This window comes from Gobio gobio (assembly GCF_949357685.1).
Source record: "Gobio gobio genome assembly, chromosome: 22".
NCBI lineage: Eukaryota > Metazoa > Chordata > Actinopteri > Cypriniformes > Gobionidae > Gobio > Gobio gobio.
Window position 1 is genome coordinate 6,093,339 of NC_137118.1, and position 15,415 is coordinate 6,108,753.

At 38.9% G+C, this 15,415-nt stretch overlaps 1 protein-coding gene across 3 annotated transcripts in view; it reads right to left on the reverse strand.

The window, feature by feature from the left end:
• The window catches only part of dlg2 (discs, large homolog 2), a 394,149-nt gene that overhangs the window by 132,141 nt on the left and 246,593 nt on the right, over positions 1–15,415 (reverse strand). For all 3 annotated transcript variants that reach the window (XM_079804836.1, XM_079804837.1, XM_079804838.1), the window contains one exon: positions 4,357–4,410. In XM_079804836.1, coding sequence (XP_079660962.1) covers positions 4,357–4,410 — 54 coding nt within the window. The remainder of the gene's footprint in view (positions 1–4,356; positions 4,411–15,415) is intronic.

Below are 15,415 nucleotides of genomic sequence, written 5' to 3' on the forward strand. Positions count from 1 at the left end.
TTTATTATGACACGGTTGCCGGCACCACTTCCTCTTTTCCAGTCATGAGTTTGAGGTAACGCAGCTCTGTTTATCGTATTAGATATATCTGAGTGTGTTGAAAAGGAAGTTATGACGTTCGCTCGGCGGCTGCTATGACACTTGTTCACACTGCAGTGAGAGTAAAGTGTTTCACTGAATAAAACCGGAGACCGAGGGTGACGCAGATATGACGCAATCGACAGGCGACTCCCTCACACGCATAGCTCACACGTCCCGGCTCCTTGGTTAAAATAGCAATTTTCTCACGATTTACAAATAGTTTAAAACATTTGGGATATTCTAAGTACTCAACTGAAGAAAATATATAACACTGGCCTAGTGGTTTCTGGATATTTTACTGCAAAAATCCTACATAGTTCACCTTTAATATTTTGTAGTAACGACTTTTCTTAAGTTCTCAATGAAAAGAGGGTCAGTGAATCTATTCTACTTTAGAGATTTGCATTTTGGGAGCACAGAAGACACACACACATACACAGTGTGTTTATAGGCTAAACTCAGAGAGAACACCTGCTCTACTGGAGCAATCCATCATAGTGTTTTCTTTTCCCGGAACTCCATCTTCACTCGCTTGTTCACTCGTGTTAAGATATTAGAAGTACTATCAAAGACAGATTGGTGCTTAAAGCAGTTCATAATCATCATAATCTCACACATACTCCAACACAAGTCCACGGTAGGCTTTAAATTGAGTTTAAACAGCAGTAAAAAAAAAAGAAGGGGAAAGCAATTAAACTGTCTTGACAGCATTAAGCGTGTTGCTGGATTCTGGATGTCATGGTCGATCTCGCATTGCTGATGGAAGTACGGTGCTTTGACTAAAACACGGCTCATCCACAGTCATCTGGATATGCCATGATATTAATATTTCATTACGGCGATATAGGCAGAGAAACGAGAATCAAATGAAATTATCCTCGGTGAACGTGAAGGGAGTGCGTAAGAGGCATGCGGAACGGAGGACATTCTCTTAATGAAACGGAGCAAGAATAGTGGGATGTTTCTCATTACATCTTTCTGGTGTAATGGAGGAAGAGACTCTTTTTAACCTCCATTTAATCTCATTGCCGTTTAAGAGTAACAATTGAGTGGTTAAAGAGATCTTATTTGGGATTTATATTTCCTATGGGCTGAAAGAAACAGCTGAAGCAGAAGAAAAAAAGAAAAAAAGAAATGTTTTAGGTTGTTCATAAATGACAACCTGTTTCTGAAACCGTCCTCAACCGACTGGAGGTCAAGTGGTGTTGTTAGTGTGTTTGTGCGCTTCGTGCCGAGTACTTATCGCTCTGTGTTAGTGTCTGAATCAACACTGCTTCCCCCTCTGTGTTCTTTCATTCAATCCCATCACCTGTTCTGTCATGTGCTCAATTCATGATGTTTTCTCCTGCATTTATCTAACTTTTTAAATCTGATTCAGTCGTGCTGCCTACATACCCTGAAGTTTATTCTAGAAACAATAGAAATGTAATTAATTACAAAGAAATGGCAGGTATCACAATGAATTAAATGTGACATTTTGAAGTAGAAAGACTGAAATAGCATTTTATTGTAAAACATACTCGAATCCTTGTTTTATTTACAACTTCGAAACAGTGTAGGCAACCACTCTCCACTAAGGCAGAATATGGAATCTCATTATTGACTGATTTGCATAGATGGCTTCATGTGAAGCATAATGTATTCCAATGGACTACTTGCACTGAGCTTTGTGACACACTTCCATTTTGAAATAGTACTAATTTATTTCCGAGTTGTAATAAGTAGAACGTGGAAGTAGTTGTGCAAGTGGTCCATAGGGTTTGATAGAACTGTCCTCCAATAGGCATGCAAATACAAAACACACAAATATTGGGTAAAAATCTCTTTTAAACATTTCTTTATTTTTGCACTTTTCGATTGAGCATACTCAGTTTCCTGGGATTGTTTTATTAATGAAGTGTACATGCCCTCATTATAAGGCAGCTCATCAGGTTTTTGAAACAAAGCTTTACCTAAAGACGACTATCATATTTGATACACAAATTTCTAAGGCCTCTAAATTGTCAACATGATCAAAACTCTGCTGACAAACTGGACACAATCGATTGCGTGCCTTCTGTCACCTGATTAAAGGAACACGCTGACTTTTTGGGATGTTATCTTATTCACTGTATCCCCCAGAGTTAGATGAGTCCATACCATCCTCATCTCCGTGCGTGCCATAACTCTGTCTGACGCACCCACCGCTAGCCTAGCTTAGCCTACTGTTCAATAAGTGACAAAATAACGCCAACATTTTCCTATTTACATGTTGTGATGTGTATAGTTACATCGTGTACTAAGACCGACGGAAAATGAAAAGTTGTGATTTTCTAGACCGATATGGCTAGGAACTATACTCTCATTCCTGCGTAGTAATCAAGGAACTTTGTGCCGTACCATGAGTGCAGCGGCGCAATGATATTACACAGCGCCTGAAAATAGTCCCCAGCACACTCCCTGTGCAAGCAGGTTGTCACGTTGGTTATGTTGAAGTAAGCCTATTTTCAGCCGCTGTGTAATATCATTGCGCCGCTGCACCCATGGTACGGCAGCAAAGTTCCTTGATTACTACGCAGGAACGAGGATATAGTTCCTAGGCATATCGGCCTAGAAAATCACAACTTTTCATTTTCCATTGTTCTTAGTACGCAATGTAACTATCCACATCACAGCATATAAATAGGAAAATGTTGGCGTTATTTTGTCACTTATTGAGCAGTAGGCTAGCTGGAGCCATTTACCCCCAGTCTTTGTGCTAAGCTAGGCTAGTGGTGGGTGCAGAGTTATGGAACGCACGGAGATGAGAATGGTATGTATGGACTTATCTAAATCTGGGGGATATGGTGAATAAGCTAAAGTCCCAAAAAGTCGGCGTGTTCCTTTAATAGTTTATATTAAAAGACCTTTTAGTATAATTCTAAAAATGTTCACCTTCCGGTTGAGGTGCATGTGTCTTTTTGCTATACTAACTGGACTAAAGCAACTTTGGTGCATACTATGGGCAGTATAGACCCTTTTTAGGGTCTATACAATTTTACAATTTTACAACACTTCAGCTTATGATTCTTATCTAGTGGGGGTCATTTTTTAGGATTCTTTACCTAACTGAAGTCTCTGAGATCCTGACACCTTGCACTTCTGGAGACTCCAGGTAGGTTGCAGCTCTGGAAAATGGTGGCGCTGGAGACTAAAGGGTTCCTGATGGTTTCACCCTTAATTCTTCACCTTAATTCTTAATTCTTTTGCAGTTAACAGGTGTCTTTTCTTCACCACCTGTTTTTGTCTGACCCTGCTGACCCAACGAGTATTTCACTATCCAATGGTCATGCCTTAACTGCAATGTCTAGTATTGCATTAGTATTGCATCCTTCTCATGGGCATTTAATACTTTTTGACTTTTCAGTCTGAGTTAAATCTCTTTTTTGGCTCAATTTATCTGTAAAAGAAAACATGCCTAATAATTCTGCACACCTGAATATAAGGTGATTTTCATTTCCAGCCTTCATGAACAATTATATATCACTTATACATTATTAAATACTAAATCAATAGTAGTTATTAGGATTACTGTGGTTTGGAATTGGTCAAATGTGCCTGGAAAACAAATATGATCAGAAAATCAACGTGCCTAATAATTCTGCACTCCCTGTATATATATATATATATTTCTGACTATTATTTCATATGCCAGGCTTTACAGCGTTAGTTTCTCTAAACCAGTGATTCTCAACTTTTCTGACTCGAAGGTCCCCCATTTTCCAACACTATATTCAAACCCCCCATAGAGGCTATATATTTCCAGTATTTCTGCTGCAATCAAATTAATGTCATATATTGTTATTTTATTAATGTAAATACTTTATTAATGTCATCCTGAGGCCCCCTAGTCAGCCTCCCTGGTTGACAACCATAACTGTTTATTTGATCCAAGACCTGCTTTAAACCATTCATCAAATCTCTCTCATACATCCCACCCAAAACGCAGCTGAACATTAATATTTCAAGCCCATAAAAGAAAAGCCTGTGCTAATCTAAACCCACAGCTAATCGCTGGCCTCCTTATCTGGCTTATTTATGAAAAGTCATCAATCATTGAATATGTTGATCTTGTTTGCACAGCATGGAGAGTGATAAATGACATTAAATTCATGAGAAGCCAAAAAAAAAGGATGTCAAACTTATTCGCCGTTCACTCTTCGTGGGCACTGAACTCATCAGGCGGGTGATCGGCGATGTCTAGGCTGTGCATAATGTCATGAACATGCAATAAATAAAAGAAAAATCAAAACTCACGTATGGTACAGATTCCAAAGTGTCCGTGTTGACAATAATTGGGGCAGGACTTGCCTGTGAAAAGAGAGAAAGGGAGGAAGAGAGAGATGGATGGAGAGGAAAACAGAAAGAGAGAGAGAGAGAGAGAGAGAGAGAGATAAAGATCAGAGTGGATTGGAGATGCGTGGACTGGCCTAGTTAAGGGATACAGCAGAGCATGATGGGCACCGCTGAGCTCACAGATGCCACGATGAAGAACACAACTTCAAAACAACAGTCGACAGCAACACCCACAGTAATGGAACACAACATATTCACACACACACACACACACACGGATCGATTAGATGAATGATGAAAAGACAGAATTATTCAGAAGTATGATCATTGCTGGAAAACAAAATTGTATGACATGAATGTTGAAATTGTTTGTGTTTCTCTCTCTCTCTCTCTCTCTCTGGTGCTGTTTAGATCGTTTCTGATGACAACACAAAGTCAATGAATCTCTCCCACACAGCACTGAGGCCAGAAATCTTAGTGGGTGCGCGCAGACCTCAATTCTGCGCCTTCTCTCTAATTTCATTGAGTGTTGTGAAGTGTAACCCTTTCATTAGCCTTTATTAGAAAAGATTTGCTCATTTTACACAGCATAATGTTCAGCTGCGCAATTCACTGTACAATAACTGCACAGTTAGGCTAATTCACCTTAATAATGATGTCTGCGGTCCTAGAGGCAGGAATAAATCATGTGAATTACTGCAGACCACAAAACCTTTTTTATCATAAGAAATATGATGATACTGTATGCAGATATGACTATGCGTTTTTTTGCATTTCCAATCAATTTGTGTGGAGCAGTGCCACTGCTGGCCTTATGTGAACGCATCCCTGCTTCCATACACAAACAAACGCACACTGATGTTAATATCTCATCTTAGATGGGAATGTTAACAGCTCAAATATGAATCAAACTCACAAATTTAACTAAAATAAATCACTTAAAAGGCTTAATCCCAGTTACTACTAGATACAGAGCAGGACAACTTTCATTTAGATAAATGTCCTCATGTAATGGCTATGAGTGATAATCCAAAGTATTACTCTGAATATGATGGCATGATGTCAACTATTACTCAGTATTTTGCCATTCAAAAGTTTGGGGTAAGTACTTATTTATTTATTGTTATTAATTAAATAAATTAATACATTTATTCAGCAAGGATGATTTAAAGGGGTCATAGAATGGTACATGCACTTTTACAAGTTGATTATACGGAAATGTGTGTTGGCAGTGCCTGTACACAACCATCCTATAATGATAAAAATACATCCAGTGTTTTTTTTTTAATCTCCTTATATGTTTTCCCCTGTCTCAAATCGAGCTGTCTGATCGTGTGACGTTACACGGTGTACGCCCCTCCTAAGATTGTTGATTGACAGCAGCGTTTCAACACAGACCCGCCCTGAGCGAGCTGTCATCAGTCCGCCATTGTTGATATGCTGGAGCAGAATGGCGTCTAAGCGATTGTGGTGTTGTGTTGTTGGGTGTAATAACGAACACAGCAGTCATTTTGATGTTCCTAAATCTGAAGCGCTGAAGACGCATTGGCTGCTGAGTTTTGTTTTAGAAGGGAGTATTCCCCCCGATCAACGTCAATGTTTGCGCGAATCATTTCTCAGCAGACGGCTTTATAAACGAGCGTCAGTATAAAGCAGGTTTTGCTAATAAGCTGCTCTTGAAAAAAGGATCGTGTTCCTGCTGCACCTCAGGAAGATGTGAGTGTAACGTTTTATTAACCTTTATATTAATCTTTGCAAATCGCTTGCACGCTTCACGATGAATGAGGCTAAAGTTTACAGGGTAAGTTACATTACGGCATGCTTTCTGTGTATGACGTTCTCAATATAATTCATAATCCCACGTTTATAATGAACAACGCGTTATGTTTGTTATTACAAACTGTGTACTCGGGTGATAAAGTTAACGTGGTAACACTACACTAAGCTTACTTTTGTACATGGTTTATAACGGTGTCTGTTACTGATTAAGAAGAAATGTCAAAAAAAAATCTTATAACATAACATCAATCTGTCAATGAACTAACGTATACATCAGTAAACACATAGCATTCGTATCTCACTACGCTACCCTGCCAGTACAAAGATAGATCAAAGTGACATGACGTTAACCAACCATTCAGAAACGTCCTGTTCGAACTTCGATGGGTTCGTCATCTTGTTCCGGGTCCGACTCCGGTTCAAAATGATAAGGTTGCTCAGATGTGTCCTCAGAGACTCCCGTTGCCATTATTTCTCGAAAATATATCCTCAACTGTTGTCAAGGCAACACTCCACGTGTGTTGTGGTGGGTCGAACCGAACGCCCCACAGAGCAGAGGGGGCGGGGTGAGCAAAGCTCATTATCATTTAAAGTCACATACACTGAAATGACTTGCTGAAAACTGAGCTGGTTTTGACCAGGTAAATTGAGTGTTTTCTTACAATACTAATGAGAATTTTTAATTAAAGTATATTACAAACTTTTCATTTAGACACTAAAGAAATCATATTAACTTGTACAAAAATGGCATTCTATGACCCCTTTAAATAAATAAAAAGTAACAGTAAAGCCATTTATAATGTTACAAAATATGTTTATTCCAAAAAGTGCTGTTCTTTTAATCTGTATACACGTTGAAAAACCCCTGAAATATTAAGCAGCACAACTGTTCAACATTGATAATAATTCCTTTCCTGTAGCTCAAACAGTAGAGCGTGGTGCTAGCAACGCCAAGGTCATGGGTTCGATTCCCAGGGAAAGCAAGAACTGACCAAATGTAAAATGTGTACCTTGAATGCAATGCAATGTAAGTCGCTTTGGATAAAAGCGTTTGCCAAAGGCATAAATGTAAATGTAATAATTTCTCTTTCTTGAGCAGCAAATCATCATATTAGAATGATTTCTGAAGGATCATGTGACTCTGAAGACTGTAGACACAAATTAAGATATTTTTTGTTGAAATCTGAAGGCTCAGTGAGGCCTGCATAAGGAGCAAAGCAATTTACACTCAAGATCCATTAATGTAGTAAAAACATATTTAAATCAGTCCATGTGAGTACAGATTTTCAATATTAATATTATAAAACAACGATAATATTTTTGGTGCGGCAAAAAAACCTAAATAACGACTTATATAGTGATTTCAAAACACTGCTGCATGAAGCTTCGGCGCGTATTGAATCAGTGAGTTGATTCAGTGGTTCGGAGCGCCAAAGTCACGTGATTTCAGCAGTTTGACACGCAATCATGATTCGACTCGCTGATTCGATGCAGCAGTGTTTTGAAATCGGTTATCACTATATAAGTCGTTATTTAGGTTTTTTTGCCGCACCAAAAATATTATCGTCGCTTTATAATATTAATATTGAACCACTGTACACACATGGACTGATTTAAATATATGTTTACTACATTAATGGATCTTGAGAGTGTAAATTGCTTTGCTCCCTATGCAGGTCTCACTGAGCCTTCAGATTTCAACAAAAATATCTTCTTTTGTGTTCCGAAGATGAACAGAGGTAAGTAATAAATGACATTATTTTCATTTTTGGGTGAACTAACCCTTTAATGTCTTTTTAATTTTCTATCTTTTCTTTTACTGAGTAATGAGTCGAGGAATGATTTGAGGACTACTTTCGGGAAGCACTCAAACCTGCATCATTTGCATTAGTCCCACAGTTCAACATGTCCAATTGAAGTCAAAGTCCCTATCAAGTAAAGTCTGACTCTGTTCACTCTGCGGCCATATTTGCAATCCTCCAGGCAGCTATTTCGGGCATACAAGACCAAGTCCTATCTATTTGAATGGGGAATATCCTGGAATCTCAAAAACTGCTTGCAGAACTCACAATTAAATTACATATTTCAAATCAACAAAAAATCTAACATGAACTGTCCCATAAATGTTGGTTTTTATGCTCAAATAGCGTTAAAAATGCGCCAAAGCCAATGTGCATTTGCAATCTCAGGTTTCTATGGGAACCAGAGCTTCTAACGGCAGCTGCAGTGATGAAATGACTTTACCAATCAGCGATTGGCTCTTTTACTTTAGAAGACGGGACTATTCCACCATATGGCGTGTTGCATTTTCTCCCATTCATGAGTAATAAAGTGAACCGTCTTTCTATATTTAGTCTTTGTTGAGGTTTAGCAACTGTGTGGCTGTTCTCGCTTCCACTGATGTCAAATATATTTCACAACTTTGTATTAAGCTAAACAACAGCCACGTGTAAGTCGAAGTAAGTAAACGCTAGCTTTATGACACTATCAAAACAATGGCTCAGTTGCATCGCAGCTCAACCAATGGCGTGGGTTTGGGGTGGGGCTATCTGTTTTTCTGATCAATGCCAGACCTGCATTTAGGAAACCTGATTGAAAACGGTCATTATTTTTGTAATTCTGTTTGTTACCGCTAGAGGCACACCACCTTTAACAATAATGAAAGGCGGGCTAGCACACTCCACAAACTCATTCAGCTGGAGGTTTATCACAGACGCATTAGCATTCAGAGATGTCCTACCACACAAATCCCCAGGGAGATACAGCCGGCCTGTAGCGGCGACTAAAGATCGATCGACAGCAGAGATTGAGGCTGTCCCTGCTTACTGTGCACTGCCTCTAATTACATTAATACATCTCCCGCCTTGAGAGCTACAGCCTCAATCACAGGGACCGGAAAACCAGAGAGATGTGTTGGAAAGCACACGACAGAGAGGAAAAACCTCATTAAAAGCTCCAGCTTTACCACCGAGGCTTGAGATACAAAGTCAGCTGGAGTTCACACTAAACAATGTGTTTGTTTTTAACCCTGTAAAGCATGGCATACAAACTAATAGTCGGAAAAATCTTTTTAGACAAGATCTTAAAAAAATATTTAGCTTTTTGTTGAGTATCATTGATACATTAGGCTTTTATGTTTATGTTTTTTGCTATTTTCAGCACGATGTAGTTATAATTTTCACGTCCAGCGCCACGTTGTTTAAATAGCAAATGCACTCGCACCCATCTGTTCGCCCATGGATGTTCTGGTGCTGGTCTGTGTTCAGGCGCATTGTTGCCGCGTTGCTATTTTGGTGAACTGAAAACGACTGCGCCATTGACCAACAAAAACCTGTTCTAAAGTCGATAGTATTTTTTATGTTATTTAAAGGACGCATTAGTAATATGCATCGATTCATAGTTTTCAAGTGACGTCACACCCTTATATTTACCAAGTTTGAAGTAAGTTGTAGTAAGACAGTGATATTAAAAGACCAAATTCAATATACACCTTATTGATGATGCATACTTTGTACAGGCAAACAGATGAACACAGAATATTAATCCAACACAAGGTTTCAAGGCACTTTAAAGGGTAACTAAACCATAAAACAACTTTTTTTAGTTAATGATCTGCAAGACTGGGGCTTTATTAATGCTCTTCATTGATACGAGTAAATGTTTTGACATTTGGGTATAAAGTGTTTTAATTCTACAATATACGGTGTAAAAACGTCTAAGTGCTGCCCTCTTAAGGTTGAACGGTGCTACTGCAGTTGAATTTTCCTATTGGACATTGTAGGTCATCGTGACGTATGTTGGTTCTTCCAACGGCTCACTACCCACAAGCTCACCACGTCCTAAGAAATGTTTTCCTCAATCACATGATGAGAACAGCTTTACTCCAGTATGAACACTCATGTTACATGAAGTAGAAACATTATGAATGAAACTGACTTGACACTTGCTATTAACATTCTAATGAAGAAAATACGGTTAAAAATTGCAGTTGTCAGTACACGTCAGGCTTTTCTTGCGATATTATTGCCGCCCGTCATGTGTACAAATACTTTTCATACATGAGACGCGCTTTCAAACCCTGACACACAAGTGGTTGCCGTGGTAACGAAACAACAATACCGTAACGTGCTGGCATATATAGTCTAACTTTATTTGAGGAAATCTGTTTATAATAAGCTATTAGGTTTGAACTTATTGGTCCTGCGCTGCTTATTGATTTAGTTAATTATACATCACATGTATCTGATCTATTTTTAGTGGCATTCAGTATAAGGATTTGACTGTTCATAGATTAGGTCAGTGGTCTCATTCTCGCTTGCACTGCTGCTTCGCTAGCATCGTCGGGAGTTAAGACAGCTGTCAATCAATCCGTCACTGCCGTTCTCAGGTACACGCGCAACTGGCTTTTAAAGGGAAAGGGAGATGAGACTCTTATTGGCTTATTGCACGTTATGCCCAAAACTCAAAAATTAAGAGACTAGGTACAACCCTTTTGGACCATGCGCCTGGTGCGTTTTTTCCGTCGTTAAACTAGCAAAGGTAGATTCGGACACGCCGTAGGTGCACCTGCGTCATGCACTTCAGACCATGTGCTCAGATCATTAAAATAGGGCTCTTAGTGTATAGTTGCTGAAATTTATATGGCTAAAAAGCAAGATGGAATTCTGATTATAATGTAAATCAGTGGGATTTTATAACAGTATCACATAGGGGTGTGACGAGATCTTGCGAGACTAAACTGTGACGAGATTTCTTGTCTCGTGTCATATTGTAATGAAGAGTGTGAGGGTGAAGTTAGGATAGAATATGCCAACACTACGTTTACATTACGCCTCCACTCTAGTTTGGCTTTTATAGAAATAAAAACAATTTAATTCAGGTGGATAACAGTCACTTCAATTCAGCTCATCCAACACGAGCGGTTCGAGAAGACGAGCGCTCGCATTGAGCTTGTGTTACGAGTGTGTTACAGGTTAATGGACTCGTAGCAGAAGCGTCAGACTTATATTTGAAAATGCGCGTTCAACACCACCAGTACTATTCCCTGGGAATACTATCCCCAGAGTACACATGATTGCGAAATTCAAAGTGAAAGTAAACGTGAGTGCGCATTCAAGCATGATTTCAATACGTAGCAGCTCCCTGAGGCAAGCGAATATCTCCCAATTTGCAAGCTATCTCGTTCTAACCATCTCTTAGCTCTGTATCACGCTTGAAGAAAAATGTGGTCTCTATTTGCACTTTGAATATGGTAGTTTTATGGTTATTTTTTGCACTTGATATCAATGATCAGTTTGTGGGAAGGAGTTCAGTTAGGAGGTCAAATGAAGCTCATTTGCAGTTCTAAGGTCAGAAGAGACAGGAGAGAAGAAGCCAGTCAGTTGAGTTTTTGGCAAAACCTTTACAGTGCTTGAGTATTGTTGTATTTTACTGCATATGATAATTCATACTCAGAAAGTAGAACTGAAATGACAATGAGTTAAAACATTTCAAATGCACCTGCAAACAATTTTTCTAGTCATGTATTTCACCATTGAGGATTTCTTAAAAATACTATGTAAAAATCTCGTCTCGTTCTCGTGAACCCAATCTCGTATCTCGTCTCGTCTCGTGAGATAAGCGTCTCGTCACACCCCTAGCATCACATAATACTTACATAATGCATATAAATATCAGTTCTGATGTAGTTTTCATTGTGGGGGCAAACCATACAAATAAATGTTCCTCACAAGCACAATGTATTATTTGATTCCCACGTGTTTTTTTCTTCTAAAAATGATGTATGGATAATGAAGTAAACCTGAGTTGCTTCAGTCCAGTAAGTGCTCATCTTGAAATATTATTTGCAATATAAAACTGATTCTTACAGCTACTTCAATAAAAATGTCAAAGCAAAAAGACACGTGAACTGAAGGTGGACATTTTTAGTATGATACTCAAAGTCCTTTTGCTTGCTGAGAAAGTATAAGCCATCAATCAGACAACAGGTTTTCAGCATCTGCCACAGTTTTTGTGTGATAAATGACAAGGCGCGATCAACAACAGAACTTTCTACATCTAGCTGGAGCTATTATATGATGAGGTCCATCACGGCATGGCAGACAAACATTAAAGAGATTAAAAGAGATAATTGCAGCGTTATCTCAAAATATGACAGTTTAATGGTCGGGAATAAAAAAGCAAACAGAACGTAAATGAGCAAAAGCTAAGTTTAATATCTCCCTGGATGACAAAGAGCAATATTGGCCATTTCAGAAAAGTGAGTCATAAAGAGGCCGTCCCATGAGACACATACACTCAGAATGATGACTCTAATTTTCAACTAGGATGACACTGCTAAAGTACTAGTCATAAGCGTGAAGACAGCTTGTGCAGTTTCTATTAAATGATCTTGAATATTATGTAGATATTCTGAGCTCTGTAATGCCAAAAACCTATTTTAATTTGAACATGGTCGTACATGGCTAGGTGGTACAATAAATAAATATGCCTGCATTCATCAATATGCAAATGATATGCAGATGTATTTGAGCTTAACACCAGACATCCACAAGTTCATCAGCACTCTGTCTGACAGTTTAATTTTAACTCTGTGGATGTTGGTGTCTATTAACTTTTCTACAGAGATAAATATAAAAACAGCACAACTAAAATGTAATTTGGGTACCTTGAATAATTAACGCTGAAGATCAAAGACAACATCGAGAATTGCTGAGTCATGTGTTTATGAGGCTTTGGTGTATTTGATGACCTCATACTGAAACTGAATCTGGTTCAGAGTAATTTAAGGATATCTGATGGTGTAGGAAGTAGTTATTTATTCTTTCATGAAGTTATCCATACAAATCAGCACTGTGGCGATATCATTGTACAGTGAGGATGTCAGATCTTAATTTCATGGGACTTTGATAAATAAAATAAAAATAATATAGAAAAAAACACCTACAGTTGGAGTCAGTAAGTAATATTTTTATTCAGCACAAACTTTTGAAAGGTAGTGTGCATGTTCAGAACACCATGGTACCAAACAGCAACCCGTTCTCACTCCCACGGCATCAAAATCTGAAGCATGGTCCGCATCACAATGAAGACGCTAAAGGCACCCCTAGGTGTCACTAAAGCCCCGTTTCCACCGAAATTACCCGGAACAATTTGTACCAGGAACTTTTTTTACAGAAACGTTTTCCCCCCAGACCTGCTACTGTCTGCGTTTCCACTGCGGTCTAAAGTACCGTGAAGATTAGGCAAATTAGCCCGTGATGTAGGACTGCGTGTAACTGCTCATAAAAATGAGTAATCATTTTTGCACGACACTGTCTGCAACAATAACAAGTATGGAGGAGATTCAAGCAGCGCTGCTTTTGCTGGTTATGTTTTGGTTTACAAAAGAGGTCATTAACAAAATGGCGGAAAAGAGCCTAATCAACTAAAGCGTATTCTGAAAGCTCATAAAGATAGATTTAAAATAAGACAACGTATCTTATTATCAGCTATTACGGACATTGACCGTGAGATGGCTGAGACGAACGCGCGACATCGGACGGAAAGAGCAAGACTGATACTTACTGAACGCAGAACGAACCTCGCAAAAGACTTTTAAAAATACCAGCATGTTCAGCGCCCAGTCCCACCCCCGAAAGTTCCTGAACTTTGGAAAAGTACTACCTCGGGAGCAGGTCCGTTCGGAGGGGGAAATATTTACCCGGAACTTCATTTAGACCCCCATTCCTGCGGTCGAAACACACCGAGTACCACCGCAAAGTTCCTAGTTCCTGGGGAAAGTTCCTGCGGTGGAAATGCGGCTTATATCGGCGCGCAAGGTACTCCATAGATTTTAGTTGTTTGCCCAATACATCAGATCAAGACGCGTTAAATTCTTTGCATTTGTAAAAGCAGACAATATTTATAGGCTACTTTTATATTTTGGAGCAGCTAACCTACCCTAAATCTACCCACTTCTAAACAATATAAAACACATAACAGGCAAATAAAAGTACAGTCACAGGTATTTATTGCAAAAACTGACCAAAACAGTATAAAAGTATTAATTCATGTTGCATTCCAAGTCTTCTGAAGTCATACGATATCTTTAAGTAAAGAACAGAGTTGATCTTAATGTTTTACTCGCTGAAATTTTTACCGCTCCGTGAACAAACACACACACACACACACACACACACACACACACACACACACACACACACACACACACACACACACACACACACACACACACACACACACACACACACACACACACACACACACACACACACACACACACACACACACACACACACACACACACACACACACACACACACACACACACACACACACACACACACACACACACACACACTCAGTCATATCTCATTCATATCTCATTCATATGATACACACTAGTGATGGGGTGTCAACTCCAAAAGAGTCGATTCCTCGACTCTGTCGCAGAAACTTTGTCACACATATTTATCCTACATGTACTGTAGCTCACTTTAGAAATAGATAACAGTCATAGTGACTTAAGTTTGTAATCACACATAGGCTTCCTCCATGCTAGCTTTAGTTTCATTGATGGTATATTAATGCAATAAATAGGTATAGATTCCGTAGTTAACCTTGTGTTCATAATCATTAAACTAACTCACATCAAGAAGAAACACATCAATAAGTGTACATTATTGTATGTATTTTAGAATTTAGTATCTTTAACTCACCTTTTAAGACTATGATCATGTGCATTTAGCGCTATCACTCGACAACAGCCGTTTTTTGTGACTTTTTCCTCTGTAAAATTAGGTATCGGCAAAAGCTAGGGAGGAACATTGATAGCCACTCAAGTCAGCGCTAAATTGGACTAATTTGGACGGTCACATAAAAGTGTGCTGATTTAATGAGGGGATTTTACAGCTTTGTGTCGGGGGGAAAAAATTTAAGTGTGTAACAACTGCAATTTTGTCTTATTTCTGACCCTGTTTTGATGTAAAGTAAATGGAGTCGAGGAGTCGATATCATAGAGGGAGTCAGGAATCGGAGTCGACTCCAAAAAACCTGGAATACACCCCTAATACACATGACTCTTGAGCATGACGTGATCGGTCACAAGACACACGAAAGCCAATGATATTTAACAATCAAAGCTGACGTAATGACGCAATTGGTCACGAGACACATGAGAACCAATGCAATCTCATTATGAAATCTGACGTAACGTTTCTTCGGGCGGCAATTTTTGCAT